Consider the following 18,250-nt stretch of genomic DNA (forward strand, 5'->3'; position numbering starts at 1 on the left):
CCTGCGCCGAGGTGCGTATGCTAATGAGGCGGCCGCCCCGCCGCCCCCATTGGCCCGAAGGTCGTGAATATGCAAATAGAAGGCGGAGTGCGGCCAATAGGCGGCGAGGGGGCGGGGAGAAAGGGGGCGGGAGCTGGCTCCGCGCCGCGCCCCCGCGGCCTGGAGGCGACCGCGCAGCGCCGCGGAGCGACCCCGGCCCGGGCAGTGCCTGGGGATGGGGCTGGGGGGGGGCTGAGCCCTGGGCAGGAAGGTTCACAGCTTAAAAACAGCACATGGAGAGCAAAATGAAAGAGAGACACGACTCCCACGTCGAATAAAAGGAGAGAAATCTCAAATAAAATAAAATAAAATAAAATAAAATAAAATAAAATAAAATAAAATAAAATAAAATAAAATAATAAAATAATAAAAAAATAAAAAAATAAAAAATGTTCCTAATTAGGAACAAATAAAATCACACATTGAGTCTTGTAAGGGGGCAATTGCATGCTCTGCTCTTTTCATTACCAAAACATTTGGCTGCGCTAGCAAGGAAAATTATTTCTTCTCAAGCCATAGGTATCAGCACGTGCCCGGTGAAGTCGCAGGGGATGCGCACTCCATAGAGTTTGAGTTGGATTTTCTATTGGTATAAATTAACCTGATAACATGCCCAGATGCACTTTATTTATCCAAGCCAGCTCCTGTACATGCCAAATACCTTATTTTGGCAAGTATTTTATTTTGGCGTGTTCTCAGAAATGAGCCTGATTTCTTCCTGTACCTTCCTGGAGCCTTGAAGATCCACACGAGTTATTTCTGTTTTGTTACAGCAAGTAATTCCTCCTCGTTACCTAACACGGCAGGGGCCGTGCTGCTCTCCCCTCCCTCAAACGCTGCAGTGAAACACCAGACCTGAGCTGATTCAGATTTTGAAGCAGTACAAAGAATTTATTCACCTGGAGGTGTTTTAGTTTCTCTAGGACTAACTTTAAGTCGCCATCCTGAAAAGCTCTTGAGAAGGTGCCCAACCCGACAGGCTTCGGATTTCCCATAACCAGGGGTAAGGGCTGAATGAGGGCCTTATTTCAAGTAGTTTGTATTTTCATACAGAGAAAGGGAAAGTAACTGCTCAGTAATTAAGTTTTATGATCAAATTGAGTTATCAGCTATTAGAATATCTTCAAAAATTTGGGCATAAGTGTACGCTAGTTATTTTGGGACTATATTCTTCCCTCTGCTAATTCCCTCTTAGTTGCCCTCTCTCCAGGCAACTAAGTCCCTTAGGGGTCGTGAGCAATTCTCCACCTCGGAGATCAGCTTTGTTTGCCAACATTTTTGGAAACGTTTTTTTACGATGTCGCCTCTGTTGTTAAATAGTGAGGAGGTCATATAAAAACTGAATAAACATCTTTCAGTTTTAAAATCACCTCCAGGCCTAAAAGTCAGAGGATACTTGCACTGGAGAGGGTCTGGTGCAGATTCGGGATCTGACACTCATTAATGCTGATGCTTTCCAAGGGCCCTGGACACACTGCAAATAGAGTTTTGGTGGAGGAGAGCAAATGGACCGCTCGCTGATGAATTGCTGCTCAGAATATATATCCACTGGCCATCATCACAAGAATGACCCAAAAGCATGGCATTTATACCAAAAATGCCAGACAGGAAATTATTGTGCAAATTTTTGGGGACACTAGGCACGAAGCGACGTTATTTGTCAGTGCTTCATGGATCACAACCTTTGGAGACAAGTGTCACTTCCCAAAAGTAATTGTCACACTTTATCCTGATCTTCCTTTTATCTTTTTTCTTTTTAAATCACTTAACTAGCAGCATTCTCTTTGTCTAATGAGAGTTACTTCGGACTTTTCTTTTGAATATACCTTCACATTTACCTAAAGCTGTTCCTGCACACAGTTACCAAACTGCAGTGTGACGCACTTAATGCTGCTCAGACACATTGTGCACATCTCACACTTTCCCAAAGCATCAGGAACACCACATTAACTATGGAATGTGTCTGGGACTGCAAAAACAGGCAAACAAAAGGCTACCACAGGTGGCATGGGTATTTGCATCTCAAGCTGTCTGTGCTCATAGCCAGGCTCACTTTTGTATCCTTTGGAGATATTAATAAATAAATAAAAGCTCAATATTAAATTACAGAAGAAACAGGAAAAGAAAAAAACATTTTTGTAATTGTCTGCTGTGTTTTTACTTCGTTTCTCTTCAGCCACTAAACCCATGATTTCTTAGCAATAGATTGAGGCTCTCTGGAGCCGTGCTATTTGTACCGTGTTTACATTGCGAAGTACAATAGGATCCTGATTCAAAACTGGGACGCCAAGGCGCTACCGAAATGCAAGTAATACAATAAATCACAAACCTTTGCCTTTTACTTACTGCCGCTTGGAGTAGGTGAGAGCTGTGAGGACTGCTCTGCTGCTAGCCAGGCTGTCTCCAACACAGATTAGATTTTATTCAGACAATACTACTGCGCTGCTCGGGCAGGGAAGCCGAGCCATGATTAGATAAGAACCACGTGCAGGTGATTTTACTTACCTTTGAAGTACACAGGACAAAACCCAACACTGCTCAGGAAGACAACATTTTATTTACTTATTATTTTATTTTTATTATTCTTTTTCCCTTCCATTCCACAGATCTATTTTCTAGATAGCAAAGGAGAAATCAGAAAGAAACTCGGAAGAACTTATGATCTGTTTTAGATCATCAGACATATGACGGACAAAAGTCCAGTAACTTCACACAAATTGGCTAACTTGGATAATCATGTTTGCCTTCTGTGCTGTCAAATCACATTAACAAGCCAGGAAAATAAAATACTGTTAAAATAATGGAAGAAGGGGAGGGAACTTAATTGTAAGAGGGAAGAAATTACTGCGTAAACATCACAATTTCTCACCAAGACACATTTCGAAGCAGTATTTCCTAAAACTGAAGATGATCCCCCAACAATATCAGAATGAATTGATTTTACTCTGGATTTTGTATTAACAGAAACGCTTCAACATATGAAACATTTCTCAATACATCAAGTGGCAGAGCCAAACAAATACCAAGATCATAAGAGGTATCTGAGGACAGCTCATTTTGAAATTAGTAGAGGAAGTTTCCCCAAGTCTTGCAACATTCAACAATACACGTATGCCTTTCTTCTTTGAAGAGCAGGAAGAAATTTTTAGCACGTATCTAATCTGAAGGCTTTTTTGGCAAGCATATATTAGAATACAACTCAGTTTTGTAGGCTTTTCTCCTTCATTTTTAAAGGGGGAAAGCAGAAGAGTTTTTCAAGAAGAGGCAAACTATGGACTATGGACAATTATGCCCGAAGTAGGTTATAGTATTTTTGCTTGGTCATTAACACAGCATTGCTAATAACCAACAGCCCTATAGTCAGAAGATGGTACAGAAATGCCTTTTAAAAGTATATTTATATATATAGATGGCTGGGGAAAACCATTTTTTTGCTAACCCTATTAAAACAACATTATCTCATGATACCCACATTCATCAGGCCACACAATTGATTCTAAGCAACTCTCACACACCTTGCATAGGAACATAGCTCTTAAATTAGCTTCCAATCAGGATTAATCAGAAACCCATCTGACTCCAACTCTTGGGCTTCCATGTCACTTCACCTCATTTCTATCCGCTCTGGTCACACCTTCCCTTGTACCAACGCAATTCCCTCAACCTTATGTTACGCTTTTTGAGTTCACTGAAGGCAACAGCAAAACTCAGAGCACCAAGACACAGTTCACCAGCCTCTGCTAGATTACTGAACTGAACTGGTGCAGTATGTGGGCAGAAAACGGCAAGTGCCAGGACAAGCAGCAAACTGAGGACGAAAAGGTGTTAGAAGCGCAGCAGGCAGGGTTCGTCAGGTTAATATTAATACGGAGCCAGTCTCAGCTGCATACAAGTTTCGCCTTTTCCAATTAGCATTGTTTTAAACTTGGATGAAAATACACAGTAGCACCAAACCCAGCATGAACCTCCATGAGAAATTATCGGGAGGGGAAAATAACTTCAGTGGAACAGTTGCTCTGTCTATGAAGTGTAAATGTTTGGTTCTGCTCAGTGGGTGCACTTTTAAGAAGGAATATGTACTTTGACAAAGTACTTTTCCAGCTTGTTTGGATACTGACTGCTAGTTCATGGTTGACATCAGAAGTCAGGCAAAAATAGGTGTTTTAACATATTTTTCCACAGTTGTTTGGAAGTCAAAGTAGTTATGCCTGTAATTACAATAAAAAACACAAGGTAGCTAAGCTCCTGTTTTTTAAGATATGAAACATCATTACCTTTATTCAGTCTTTGATTCACTTTTAGTCTTAAAATGCAGTTCAGAGCTTTTCTTTGTGAATCTGGACTGTATTTAGAAGAACACAGATAGATCATAGATACTGTTTTTAAAAATTAAACTGAAAATTCATACTTTCAATTCAAGTGTTACCAGTCTTCTGTATCAAATAAAAAAATATAAAAATATTTTTGCATATATTTTCAATTCTCACTCCAGCCTACTTGTATGAAAAAAACCTTTTTGCATTCAGAACTGAAGCATTTCTCCTGCCTTTATCTCAGTTCATAACTTCAGGCACATTTTTCTTAAAAGACCTTACAAGGTCTTTAAGCTAGGAATTACAGATATTTAACATCTCATTACTGGAGATGCTTGCTTCAAACAATTAAAAGATAATATCTGACTCAGAATAATACACATCATGTAAGTTCATGCAGCTGAAACTAAGGAGGTCTCTAAAACGCAGGAGGTCCACGATATTACATGCCCTTTATAGCATTCTAATTTTCTCCTCGTCTCTCCAACACATCACAAAACATAGGGCAGAAAAGGCAAGATTCATGAGCAACCAGGAAAACAAACTAAAACCCAGGATTTAAAGTTTTCTTTGCACGCCCACACACATGCACTGTTTATGTTATGCCCCAGAGATTATAAACACCCAACTACAGCTGCCTGAAAACAGCACCAAAAATGGAAAGTCAGAAAAAAACACACAAACACAATGCACGTGAAATTCACCTTTTATTTTTCTGTTGATAAAACCCCGAGATCCCTCACAGCAGCAATAGATGCAGAAGTTACCTGCAGAACTGTTATCTCTTCTTAATCTGTTTGCACACCCAAGTGTGTCAAGTGTGTAGGGACTGCATATTAACACAGTACAGGCACTGCTCAGTAGTAAAAGAAATCAAGTTTCTCAGCATATTTTAATCCACCCTTTCCTCAACATAATAGGGTTTTCGTAGTAATAAAAGATGATCGTTAATGAGTTATTTGCTTATTGGATTTTTTTTTGTTGTTACAATTAACAAAAACCTTGGTATTAAATTCTACACGTACAATTTAAATGCCCGGGTACACTTCCCCACATTTTGTAGTGGATGACAAACTGTAGCCAAATGCTTACACTCAGAGTGACAACCCTACTGCATTCAGCAGCTCTAGCTACACCAAAGTATTTCCTTAGAGTAACAAAAACCACTGCTTCGTTCAGTAACACCAAGGGATACACGTTTTAAAATGCACATTTCTATCTTGTATCCATACCTTTCTTTAATATATATATATATTTATATATAGCTCTAAAGCAAATATCTACTATTTTACAATTAAATTAAAACACATCCACGATTGATCTAACTAGTGATTTTGGTCTCAATACTTTAAACATTAGTTGTTCCATAAAAATATACAATTCAACAACATGGTCCTATCAGTGACATGAGGCCTTTAGATAGAGACCCATGACAGATAATCAACCATGCATTTCAGTGCTCAATGTCATCTAACTGATAAATATTTATACTGCATTTTCAAACTATCAGTATCTTTAAAATCTCAATTTCTCTTTGCAGGCTTACCATGCTTGCAAACATGCAGAAAGCAATCACATTTCTCACTGGCCTGTAGCAATCACATTTTTTTCTTTTCCCATAGATGAGCTGAAGAAGTACAAACTTCATGCTGTCATTTTTAGATCTTTAACCTTTTACTTTCTTTCACATACTGAATTATTTCACAATCGATCGTACTGTTCCATGTGGAAAAGCTAGGGAGTAGCCACATGGTCAGAACTGCACTTTTAAGTCTCTAAGAACTTTATTACTAAGAATCAATTAGGATGCACTCATAGCTGCCATACAAGTTAACAGACACCCAGTAGACAATCAAGTTAATTATAGATATATACCAAAAAGTGAAGCTTTTAAAATAAACAAGTACAGCCTCAAACCTGGTAGGTTCACAGAAGTGTACTTTTGTCCAGAAAAAGGTTGTTTAAAATGGCACACAAAAAATGAGCCACCATCAACCACACTTGGAAAAAGACATGGTTTATACCTGGAGATTTCCTTATTGCCACCACAGCACCATTCCATATCAAGTTTTACAGCGATGTTGACGCTGCTCCTTCTGCAGTACAAAGGTGAACCCTCCAAATCAGAAGTAGTCAGCAATTAACCCCAGACAAGTTCACATTAGGGTTATGCAACATGTAAGCCTCCGAACGTTTTACCCTTACAAATGTAACAATCAGTAATTTAGATACTAACGACTCCAAGTTCTGTACAGTCACTCTGTATATAAGATTTTACAACAGGACATACTAAGAACATGAAAGAGGTATGACAATTAAATTCAACTTTTTTTTTTTAAACAGCAGAAAGTCAGGGAAACGTCTGGAATTCTTTTTCACTGCATTAACATATCTTCTGTTTTTGAATATAAAAATACATATAGAGACTTAATCCAGAACTGCAAACAATTACATCTTTTCCCCCTAACTGCTTTAAAATTAGTACAAAATAAGTTACAGGAAAGACTGATTGCTGCAAATTTGTTAATGTCAGCTATTACAAAGTCATTATATGAGAACACCAACTGTAGATTATTTACAGGCGAGGTAATAAAATTTTCAGAATAACGAATTACGATTTAGCAGAAGTGTAAAAATAATGTACTCACCAAAGCATTACAAAATCTGGTATTGTTATCAGTTACATAGTAGATCATGATTACATTTTGTAGTTGATATACAACATGGTTTTAAGAAAAGTGCCAAAATACTGCTACATAAGAATCTTTTTTCCAAAATAATTCAGCAAAAACCCTTCGGATTTAATGTTAAATAATGCCAAAATAAAATAGGGGAAAAAAAGTGATGCCAATTGTAGAAATAGGTCTTATTAAATGCCTTTCAAAAATCTGTAAATTCACTTTCATGCGTAAAGTTCTGACATGAAAAAGATTTATAAAAATCAATATACGTGCTTTTCCAGGGTCTCCTAGGCTATTTTAAAAGTACACATTCTTCTTAAAATGTGAAAAATGCATGGAATCTGAAAACATTCTAAAAACAGCTGAACTGCCAAGGGCTGTCATCAGTGGCACCAAGTCCTGCTGGAAGCCAGTCACTACCAATGTACCCCAGGGGGTCACTACTGGGGTCCATACTGCTTAACATCTTGGTTAAAACATGAGTGATGGGACTGAGTATGCTCCCAGCAAGCCATTCTGGGGAACCTTGTCAGGCTGGAGAAATGAGCAATCAAGAATCTCCATGCTGAGCAAAGGAAAGTGCGAAGTCATACACCTGGGGAAGAACAATCCCACGCACCAGTACAGGCTGGGGGCTGACCAGCTCGCAGAGAAAGACACCAAACTGGTCACAAGCCACCAATGTGCCCTTGCAGCAAAGACAGGCGCCAGCCTCCTGGTCTGTGTGAGGAAGAGCACTGCCAGCAAGGCGAAGGAGGTGATCCTTCCCCTCTGCTCAGCCCCCTGAGACACAGCTGGAGCGATGGGTCCAGTTTTGGGCTCCCCAGTGGAAGACAGACATGGGCATACAGTGAAGGGCCACAAAAATGGTTAAGTGATTGGAGCATCTGACAGACAAGGAGAGAGACTGAGACGATTGGGATTGTCTAACTTGGAGAAGAGAAGGCTCGGGGATGTTCTTGCCAACATCTGTAAATGCCTGATGTGGAGGAGTTTAAAAGAAACAAACAAAAAAAAAAACAGGAGCCAGACTCTTCTCAGTAGTATACAGTGATAGGACAAGAGGCAACAGCCCCTAATTGTAATATAAGAAACTCCATTTACACATAAAAATGGACATTTTTAGTGTGAGAGAGATCAGAACGCTAGAACAGGTTGCCCAGAGATCTTGTAAAGTCTCCATCGTTGGAGATGCTCAGAATTCAATTTGTCACAGCCCTAAGTAACCTGCTCTAGCTGGGGGGTTGGACGAGATGATCTCCAGGAGCCCTTTCCAACCTCAATCATTCTACGATTCTAAAAAAAATGACAGTATCTTTTGCAGCCCAGGAATTGCATCGACTGAGTCACAAAGCAAACTATACAATGTAAATGGAATATATTTTCTCTTTAAGTTATTGCATACAAACATTAGTTTTGCTGCCTGCGTTTTGCCGATCTCATTTTTTCAAATCTTGACTCCATTTCTTCCAGGACCTTTGGCGTGTATCGTACAACTAATTTAACCTTTCCTTGGGCTGCCTTCAGCAGTTCTACTGCTTTTTCATGGTGTTCACCTTCGACACTCTGCAAAGCATAAAGCATTAAGTATCATATTAGTGAGGACAAACACAGAATACTTTTTTTTTTTTTAACAACTTCTATATAATCAAATATTTAAATATTCTAATTTGAAGACTTCACAAGAACAACGTCACCCAAGCTCAGGATTTTTTTCTCCAGCATATCATTAAGAAGTGATAATAAATATACTGATCAGTATTAGTAAGAGTAGTGCAAAACTTCTGGTTAGGCTTATGCTGAGCCTTTATATACAGTCACTCATTTAGATACAGTAAGTGAAAGAAGGAGAGTATTAAGCAATTATGAAATTATATTTAAGAATCAACAACTTCAGGAGGACACTTGTAATTGGTTTCTTCTTTTGTCATGCATTTTAAATTTAGTTGTGTACCTCAATTTACCTAATAGGCTACTTCAAATTATCTTGCATTTAGTTAAGGACAAGAGACCCCCCCAAAAACAAAACAAAACAAAACTGCAAGGTAGCTGCCTTCTGGATGCTATCATATATTAGGCAAAATGGCATCTACTGGGCAGGTGCAATGGAGCAGCTAGCACACTGTACGTTGCTTGTCTTAGCACTCCATATACATCTAGTAGTAAATGCAAGGTATTGGGATTAACTTCCTCTGGACTGATCAAGAGCAACATAGCCCAAATAAACAAGGCCAGATTTAAAAAAAAAAAAAAAAAAAAAAAAAAACAAAAAAAAAAACACACAAATCAAAGCAAAAACAACAAAAAAAACCTTCCTAAAACAACTCTCACAATTTATTCAGGTTATACTAGATTCATCCTATTATAAACTTTAAGCAACAATTCTCAACAACTGCATCCAAATACACAATCCTGGATAGCATACATTCTCTCAGCACAACTTATTTCTTCCAAACTTATCAAACACAACAAAGGGACTACCCCAAGCCTACCTCCCACTGGTGCTATTAGAAGCTAGAAGGCAGGTGATGTACCTGTTGATTGGAGGGTTTCCCCGTTACTATAAAGTTACTTACAGAAAGAAAGACAACAGTTAAAAAAACCCAAGTTATTTCTCTTCTGTCAGACTCAGACAACACATACAGTCGAATACTTTCATGTTTGTTATTCAAGTGAATGTGTAGGTTGTTCCAATTAAAACTGGTAACAAAAAGCTGGCAAAGTTTTATGCTTAATTATATCCAAACACCTAAAATTCTGAAGTGCACTTAAAATCTCCCAACGGGAAGGAAAAAAAAAAAAACACCCCTCAACTTGTTTTAAGGCACATTCATTGCAGTCTTGGCTGTGGCAACTTACTTTTCAAGTATTAAATTAGCAATTACAATTACAATGATGTCTGTCATGTATTAAGATGATAGGAATCCATCTGCAAACATCAGGAGATTCTCCCTCTGAGTTGGATTTTGCATTCTCGCGGTGTTTTATGCACTTACTGCATTCTTACCATGTCTTTATATGCTTAATACACGTGTATGCACACAGATTCAGGCATTGCTGGATGTGACAACTGTCTGATGATCAGGATTGGGTTGGGGTGGAGTGATTGCTTTTTCTGTAGGAGGGTCTGTGGGCGGGGAAGACCTCATCTGAGGACAGCTGATACTTAGGGAGAACGGACTTGTCCCTTGATAATTTAAAATACTAGGAAATCTAGGACAGGGGCAGTTGCAGCACTTTGGCCGTGATTTCACTTGTGTTTCCTGAAAAGAACAGTTGGACTCCCAGGTAGCAGTCAGGAGACAGGCACATCAGATCCTCGCTAGCAGGAATTTCTCACAGTAGACAGCCAATAAGTCTCCATTCCTTCTGTGAGTCCAAAAACCACCCAGGCTATACAGAAATTTATTTCAAGACTGAGAGTCAAACTAAATTGAGTTGGCAGATGTAGTTATGAGAACACTGATGTCAAGCTACTGCATCATAAAAGCTTCTGTAAATAAACTAGAAGTTTGAGAGATTTAGACGCGTTTTACAGGCAGCCATCTTAAATCAAAACCTGTCCGCAGCCTCCTCTTTCCAGTCAACCTGTGTTTTTCTTTTTGTGTTGTAACTCATCAGAAGAGGATACTTATTAAAAATAAAAAGCTACAGAGCACTTCAGGCATATGCTCCTTCAAACGATAGAACACCTCTTTCTGAAGCTTAGCTTAAGTGAAGACAATAAATCACACAACCAAAGCTAACACCACCTTGTTCTTCCATCTTAATACAGCGTTCATTATGTACTAGTGTAGTTATTGGCATAATGATGTCAAAGAACCTCTCCTCGGTCTACAGCAATGTAACCTAATTTACTACTTACCTCAGAAGCTACAGAAAACTCTACTAGTCAAAATCTGCATTATCAAATTTGGATCGAACAGGAATCCACAATGGCAATTCAATGATATTTCAGAAAACCACACTGACTAGATTTCTACCACCTCTAAAATCTGAAATGTAGACATACATAGTACAGTGCCAGTTGAGAATGATAACAAAAGTATAATCCAAGGCCTCTCACTGCACACGCAAGTTCAGAAACCTAAGCAACATATTCTTGCAAGGACAAAAAGAACCAATTAGGCCAAGATCAGAAGAGGACGTTGAGCTCGTGTCATGTATATTCTTTGTATGCCCCCAAGTGGAAACAGGTAGTTACTGCTACGTAAAGTGAAAAACAATTCCTACCACTCCGTTTACAGAAAGAAGCTGGTCTCCACGTTTCAGGCCTCCATGTCTATCAGCTATACCACCAGGGATAATTCGAGAGATATAGATCGGAGAATTTTGTTCTTTGCCTCCCATGATGTTGAATCCAAGACCTTCTTCAGTTTTTGGTAGTTCAACCACTCTGGGATGGGAATGACCTTCACTAGCAGCAAATGCAGCTACGGTGGCCTGTAAGAAATAAATTTTTCCTATTTATAAGAAATTAAATATAGACCCCTTATCTAGACACAGCGAGCAGGTTGAAAAATTATTTTTATCCTGAAGTACAAGACAAATGAGATTAATCTCCTAGATACCAACACTAGGGTGAAAAATTTAGAACCCTAAGAATAAAATCCAATGTAAAAAATTAAAAATAACAAGTCTTTTATTATACTTTTTAATGACCCAGTATGCTTATCCATTTTATCAGACATCTCAATAATACCCTTCTGAATTTTAAATACCCATCTTCTGCTTCTACAGCAACAAGCTACTGAATTTTACTTAATCTACAGTTTGGCTTTTACCTTTGCTGTTGCATTAGCTCTGACTTCTGGGCTACTGCTGATATCCACAGTCTCATATACATGTTCATACACCTTTAGGGGAAAAAAAAACAGCCTAAGTATGGTGAAAACAGTTATTTTTATGCTTAAACAATGTAACAAAATCTCAGCGACAACTTAAAACTGTAGATGAAAAAACCTACACCTCTAATAAGTTGTTCTCCAATTCACTGCAAGGTGCCACACGAGACTCTCCAATACTATAAAAAAATAACTCTCTCAGAATCTTTATTTCTTGATTAAACCATGAATCTTCTAGGTCTTCAACTCAAATACTCCCTCCTTCTGTGGCATGCAGACCTCATCATGGATTTAGAAATGCTTATTGCTAGTTAACACACCTGACTGGGGATATGGGTGATTACCTTCTCGTGTTTGATTCAAGTTGGAACTCTTCCATAACAATGCATGAAAAATTAATTTGAAGACAGCTCTTCAAAGCCCTCCCAAACATCCAGCCCCTGGTCCCCCAAATCCTTATGCTCCTTCAACTGATGCAACTGACCGAGTATCTTCAGAAAAGAAAGGGCATTGAAAACACAGAGGCAATAAGAACACTAATGCCAGGGAGGTGCTCACACCTAGAGCTAACCACATCTTCGCATTGACCTGCCAGTCACCTGGATTTGCTAAGCAATAAACACACGGTCCTTGACAACTTCCGTGCCTACAAAGAGATCTTTTAAATCACTGCAGGTATTAACACCAGTGGTAGCACCAATGCCAACAGCAATAGCAGGGTGCATTCAATCACTTCAAATCTCTGAAAGAGTATCTGGAATGAAGAAGAGGTGGTGCAAGGCCACGATGCTGATTTGGCTTAAAAGAAACAGAGGCCATTTGTACTTCACCCATTCTTACCTGCCAACAGAATAACAGACTGCTAGCTGTCGGTAAGGGCAGACCCTCAAAATAACCTCTAGTAAGTAACTTGTTTCTGAGCCATTACTTAATACACCTATACAATCCCAAATTATTTTCTCTTGAACTTTTAAAAACGAGTCTTGTTTGAAAAAGATCCATAAGTCAAATTCAATTTTAGAAAGAAAAACAAAAGACTATTGAACTGAACATAAAAAGAAAAGTACCATTCCTAATGCAAAGTAACTGTTGGCACGCAGTTAACTTACCTCCCTTACAGCATTACAGAATTCACTTTGAAGGACCCTCTGCAAAGCCTGTAGTTTCTGCGGCGGCACTTCTCCGCTTCTCTGTAATTTTTCCAGCAACTCAATTGCTCTGCAGATGTCTAGAGAAAAATAAAGCACTGGTAAAGAGGAATGCCTGAAGAGGTTCTAGTGGTGGCTTTTCTTTTGTTTGTTTTTAAATTAAATTAACAGAGCAGTCTGTGCGTGCTTGTGTACATCTTAAGACTATGTTGTAGTTCCGTTTCTTCCATGCCTCTATTTATCTAAAAAATGTTACCATAAAGCACCTTATTTGCAGACAATTTAGGTCAAGCACAGCAATACAAGCCTGTAAAGAATCTGGAGATAACGCTACTGTATTCATATTTTAAAGAATTTGATTTTTCCTTGAAGCTGAGACCAGACTGAAGAATTTCTTTGATAATATTTACTACCAATGTTTCACATGCATAACATCATAACCTGTCTAAGGCATGGATGTCACTTTGATATGAGCATCTCGAGTATTGTCAGGCATGCTGATGTTCCTCTTACATTCTAAACCTAGTTCAACAAGCGTACGCCCAATGCTTTCCCCACAACGGGGCTGAGTAAATCTGGCCTATTCAGGCACCACTAGCCTGCGATTACATTAACGGGATTCCAGACAGCAGTTGGAATCAAACGCTTGGCTAGAACTTTTACCCGTTTGAAATGCTGTCTTATTTCCTCTATCTCTGATGTGTCTAATTTATCAAAGCGTTTAGAAAAACAACCTCAACTCCTCAATAATCTCAGCTGAGCATTCTGTAGCCCAGAATCCTGAACCCCAAACCTTTTTCCCAGATCCTAGATGTTTGTCCCTACAGATCACCCTGTTGATACTCTCACAAATGCACATGCTGTTTGGTGAAACCAAACTCCCCTCTGAAGGATTTGATTTCAGACCGGTACCAATTAAGATGGGCATCAAACATGACATCAAAGGCTACGTGATATGCTGCAGGCAGCTCTTCAAGAGGAGAAAGGATTAATATTCCTCACTTGCATTTCCAGAGCGTTACATTAGCGACGATTCTGAATCACGTAAGTCCTTGAACAGAAGTAGAACAATCTCTCAGGAAAGCAGACAGAAAGGATTGCCTTCATTACCACAAAGGCACAAAGAAGCAGTGATTAATCTACTATACAAATAAAGCATTGATCATTTTAGAAAAGGCTGAAATCTGGGACACGGCTACGTCCTGAATGCATTACTTCCTTTTTTCAGTAATTAACCTTCAGGCAAGCATTTTTCATGTGAATGCACGTCCACTCGATGGCATCGTACCAGCACGGACGACATTCAACAGCCACAAACTTGTCCGCAAGAGCACAGGAGTGTAAGAAGCGAGGAGTCACAACAGGATGGAAAGACATTGATCCTTACATTCTGAAATTAAGGTGAAATGCACTGACAAAAGACAACCCACAGCGAACACTGCCCAGTTCTGTACGGGATCAGTCAGAGGCCTTACAGGCCACCACAATGATTATCAGGTGGTACAGTCAATTAAACAAAGTCCAACTTAACTTCACAGACTGGTCATCCCTTAGCACAGCTAAAGCTGCGTTTGTGCCACGGACTGGAAAAAAAAATCATTCACAGAAGAGCACCCAAGTATCACAGCCACAGCCACACGATTTCACACAAGAGTTGAAGTTCCCACACGCCAAGACAACTATGCATTTTTTGGCTCTTTCAAGCTTTAAGAGGATCAGGTGCCTACCAGAAATAAATGCAAAAACCTACATTCTAGCTATTACTACCCCCAAGTCTGCAGAGAACTAGTGTCAGAGAGGCACTGCATAGTTGCTCTTTGTACAAAAATTGCAAATGAAGAAAACGCTCCTAAAACTTTTAATTTCCCAATATACACTTGGATTTGTTTTTAACTAAAAAATATATAATGAAATTGAAGATACTCTAGGTGCGACTGTTTATTAAATCTCTTTATCTTAATTATGCAAATTGACCAAAATTCTCAGTAATCTGTATGTCCAGCATCAGCAGCACAACTCTCTTCGTTTCACGAAGTCTCACACTGAAGAGCTTGAAGTGGAACGAGCAACAAATGGAAAGAAGAAGCTGTTCACCTCCCTTGGCAACAGCAGCAGTTTCAATCCCACAACACTCCATGTATTCATGACACAAGTCTGGTAATTATGTAAATTACAATCCAACTATCAAATACGTGCAGATGTTTGCAGACAAACGCCTGCTTTGTGCGTATGAAGATCACCGTTCCGTGCAGCAGTTCTCACGACTATGCTCCCTGAATCATGTTACACTGTAAGCATGTGAAGCTGTTACCTCACCGTTTGGTTAGGATACTACAATCAATTCAAAAACTGACAGCAGTGTACCGATCCAATGAGTAGCTGCAGTAATCAGCAGTCCAGAACTCTACTTGCTAATTTCTCCTCTTTTATAACATCGATCTTTCATCAGTGAATTGGATGTAGTTCCTACCTGTGCCTCCTAAGAGCTCAGACATTTAACTGTGTAGCCTCTCATACCTTAAGGTAAAATCAGCAAGCTTGGGAATCAGCTAGGTCATTCAAACAGCCGACTATGAGCACAGATTCAGCTTGTCAAAAAGTTACTGTGATACACACAGGTTGCACACAAGGTTTTATTTTAGATGAAATTAAAGCAAAAATGCACTTTTACTATGAAAAAAAAAAAAAAAAAAAAAAAAGCTGTCTGAAAGCTGTCTTCCTCATAGTCCTGACACTGCATTTTAGCCAACTGTTCAGAATTAGACAAATGAACACGAGAGAATTCTGCTTCCGTGAAGGATTTCACAAAGGAACAATGCAGAAGTAACTCCAGATGTGGTAAAACGCAAACAAACAAACAACCCCCATAAAACTCACTGCAAAACAGAACTCATAAATAATTTTAAATTTTATTTTCTTTTAACCTCTTCGGCCTCTTTAGATCAATTGCCCATTCTTCAGGCATTATTTCTCTGATCACGGGTTACCAGATGGGACTCCTGAAAGGAAGATGCATTTAAACTAAAATAACATTGGGAAAAACAAAAACAAGCCTGCAGTGAGATGCCACCACTCCATGCATGTGTGAATCAAACAAAGAGGGAAAACGCTGTGTGCTCATAGACACTCCTGATTAACCACTTTAGCTGCTTATGTTCAAACAGCGCGGGCGCCTAAGGAGCGTGCAGATTCGCCACACATCGCCACCAAAACGTAAGAAAAATTTCCAAGTGATAAACGCTGTTGGATCCCTGCACTCCACTAAATTTGGGTGGTGTTCTTTGCAATGCAGCTTGGAAGAAAGAACAGATGGGGAGAATTTTCAATTGCCCTCATGGTAAGCATATGGTTACCGTTTTAAATCAGACACATTTTCTACACTATTCTCTCTTCTCTTATGCTCTACGCCAACAACATCAGCGATGTTCACTTTCAAGCCGACGATGATTCATCACAAGGTTATCTGCAGCCAGCCCTGCACAATTAACAGAGGTTGTTTACTTCTGTAAATAGAGCGCTGGCTTTTGCAGGTCCATTACACAGTGTTCCCTTTTTCCTCTTTTTCCCTTAAAAAGCCCAATCTGCCAGGAGGATGGCTGAATAGCCCCTTTGTCCCAGATCCCCGAGCAGCTCCGCAGCTCTGTTTGTTTCCACGGGCAGCGCACAGCGGCCGGGCAATGAGCTGGAGGAGGAGGATGCTGCCTGAGCTTTCACCCAGCAGACCCACCAGGAGCAACTAATCCGCTGCCAGAGCAGCTGCCCTCATTAACCGGCTCTGGAGCCGCGGAGCCCTTGCCCAAGCCGCTGTTCGCAGCCCTGCCTCCCCCCCCCCCCCTCGCCTAAACGCGCGGTGCCCCCAGCCTGACAGCAACGAGCCGGCACTTGGCGAAGCGGGCGCGCCTACGGGACACCCGCGGAAGCGAATTGAAGCCCGAGAGAAGCCCTCGCGGGCCGCAGGGCCGAGGCAGAGCCGGGGGAGCGCCCCCAGCCCCCGGCCGGGCCGCGCCGGGGCCCCGCGGCCGCCTCACCTCGCTCCAGCCGCACCGGCTCGCCCAGCGCCGCCATCTTGTCCTCGCCGCGGCCCCGCAGGAAGTGACGCGGATGCCGGAAGCGCGGCCGTTGCTAAGGGAGGTGGCGGGGTCGGGGCCTGGGGGACGCCCCCAGCTGCCAGGCTCAGCCCCACAGGCGCGGGGCCGCAGCGCCATGAGGGCTGGGTCAGCCCTCCCAGCTCGTCTGGGCCCACCAGTGTCACACACCAAACACCATGTCCCTAAACACCGTGTCCCCAAGCACCATATCACAGAATCACAGAATTTCTAGGTTGGAAGAGACCTCAAGATCATCGAGTCCAACCTCTGACCTAACACTAACAGTCCCCACTAAACCATATCCCTAAGCTCTACATCTAAACGTCTTTTAAAGACTTCCAGGGATGGTGACTCCACCACCTCCCTGGGCAGCCTGTTCCAGTGTCTAACAACCCTTTCAGTAAAGAAGTTAATGTCCCTAAACACCACGTCCCCAAGCACCACGTCCAGCCCTTCCTTGAACACCCCCAGGGATGGGGACTCCACCACCTCCATGGTTCTCCCCCTGCCCGCTGCATGGCTGCGGTTTGCTGCCCTAAAAGCAGAGGTCCCTCAAGCCTCGCAGTGTCAGTGGTGTGCACCCTGTAACTCATGTTAATGGCAGGTGCCCTCGGTGTGAGGGCTGCCACGTGCGTGTTTCCATGAAAGGGTGGCGCGAATGGAATTCTGCAGGTGAACAGGACTAACTCCTTGCAGGCTTGTTTCCTGCAAGAAGCGTTTTAGCAGCTGGGACTGTGGAATGTTTCTGGAATAAAACCCAGATGTTTCTATCACAGGGGTGCAGAAACCACCACGCAGTTACAAGTGATTGAAACTTTAAATAGCTAGCTCTGACTTCGGACAGATAAACCCATGGAGAAAATACGAGTGCTAAACAATATTTCAAAAACAGCATTTTTGCAAAAGATGTCTGGTAAGAATACATGTTTGGATGCATATTTAATTTGGCATTATTTTGACTTTAGTAAAGACTGAAGATTCAGAAATTCAGGCAGTTGCTTTAACTTTCCTCTAGACCTAGCAAGTGACAAGGGATTCAGACTTCTGTGGTCTAAAACAAGACATGTGAATAAGGAAATATGAACAGCAAATTTTATGTAGTGCTTCTGCTGTCTACTTCATAACACCGTCAAGCTT

The 18,250-nt window shown here is 40.8% G+C and overlaps 1 protein-coding gene across 1 annotated transcript; it reads right to left on the minus strand.

Annotated features, from left to right (window-relative positions):
- Nucleotides 1–5,046: 5,046 nt before the first annotated feature.
- LIN7C (lin-7 homolog C, crumbs cell polarity complex component) lies at nt 5,047–17,210 on the minus strand. The gene is made up of 5 exons (XM_068685005.1): nt 17,054–17,210; nt 12,987–13,105; nt 11,818–11,889; nt 11,267–11,476; nt 5,047–8,599 (listed from the first exon to the last, which is right to left on the minus strand). Exons 1-5 carry the CDS (start codon nt 17,088–17,090, stop codon nt 8,444–8,446), a joined length of 594 nt encoding a protein of 197 aa, XP_068541106.1. The 5' UTR covers nt 17,091–17,210; the 3' UTR covers nt 5,047–8,443.
- Between the last annotated feature and the right edge of the window lie 1,040 nt (nt 17,211–18,250).

Source organism: Anas acuta, chromosome 5 (genome assembly GCF_963932015.1).
Source record: "Anas acuta chromosome 5, bAnaAcu1.1, whole genome shotgun sequence".
Lineage (NCBI taxonomy): Eukaryota > Metazoa > Chordata > Aves > Anseriformes > Anatidae > Anas > Anas acuta.

Coding starts and splice junctions, on each gene's coding strand:
- LIN7C (XM_068685005.1), bottom strand. CDS start 17,090: ATGGCGGCGCTGGGCGAGCCGGTGCGGCTGGAGCGAG. Junction 11,477..11,817: donor GAGCTAATGCAACAGCAAAG/GTAAAAGCCAAA, acceptor TATTTCTTACAG/GCCACCGTAGCTGCATTTGC. Junction 8,600..11,266: donor TTCTTTCTGTAAACGGAGTG/GTAGGAATTGTT, acceptor TATGCTTTGCAG/AGTGTCGAAGGTGAACACCA.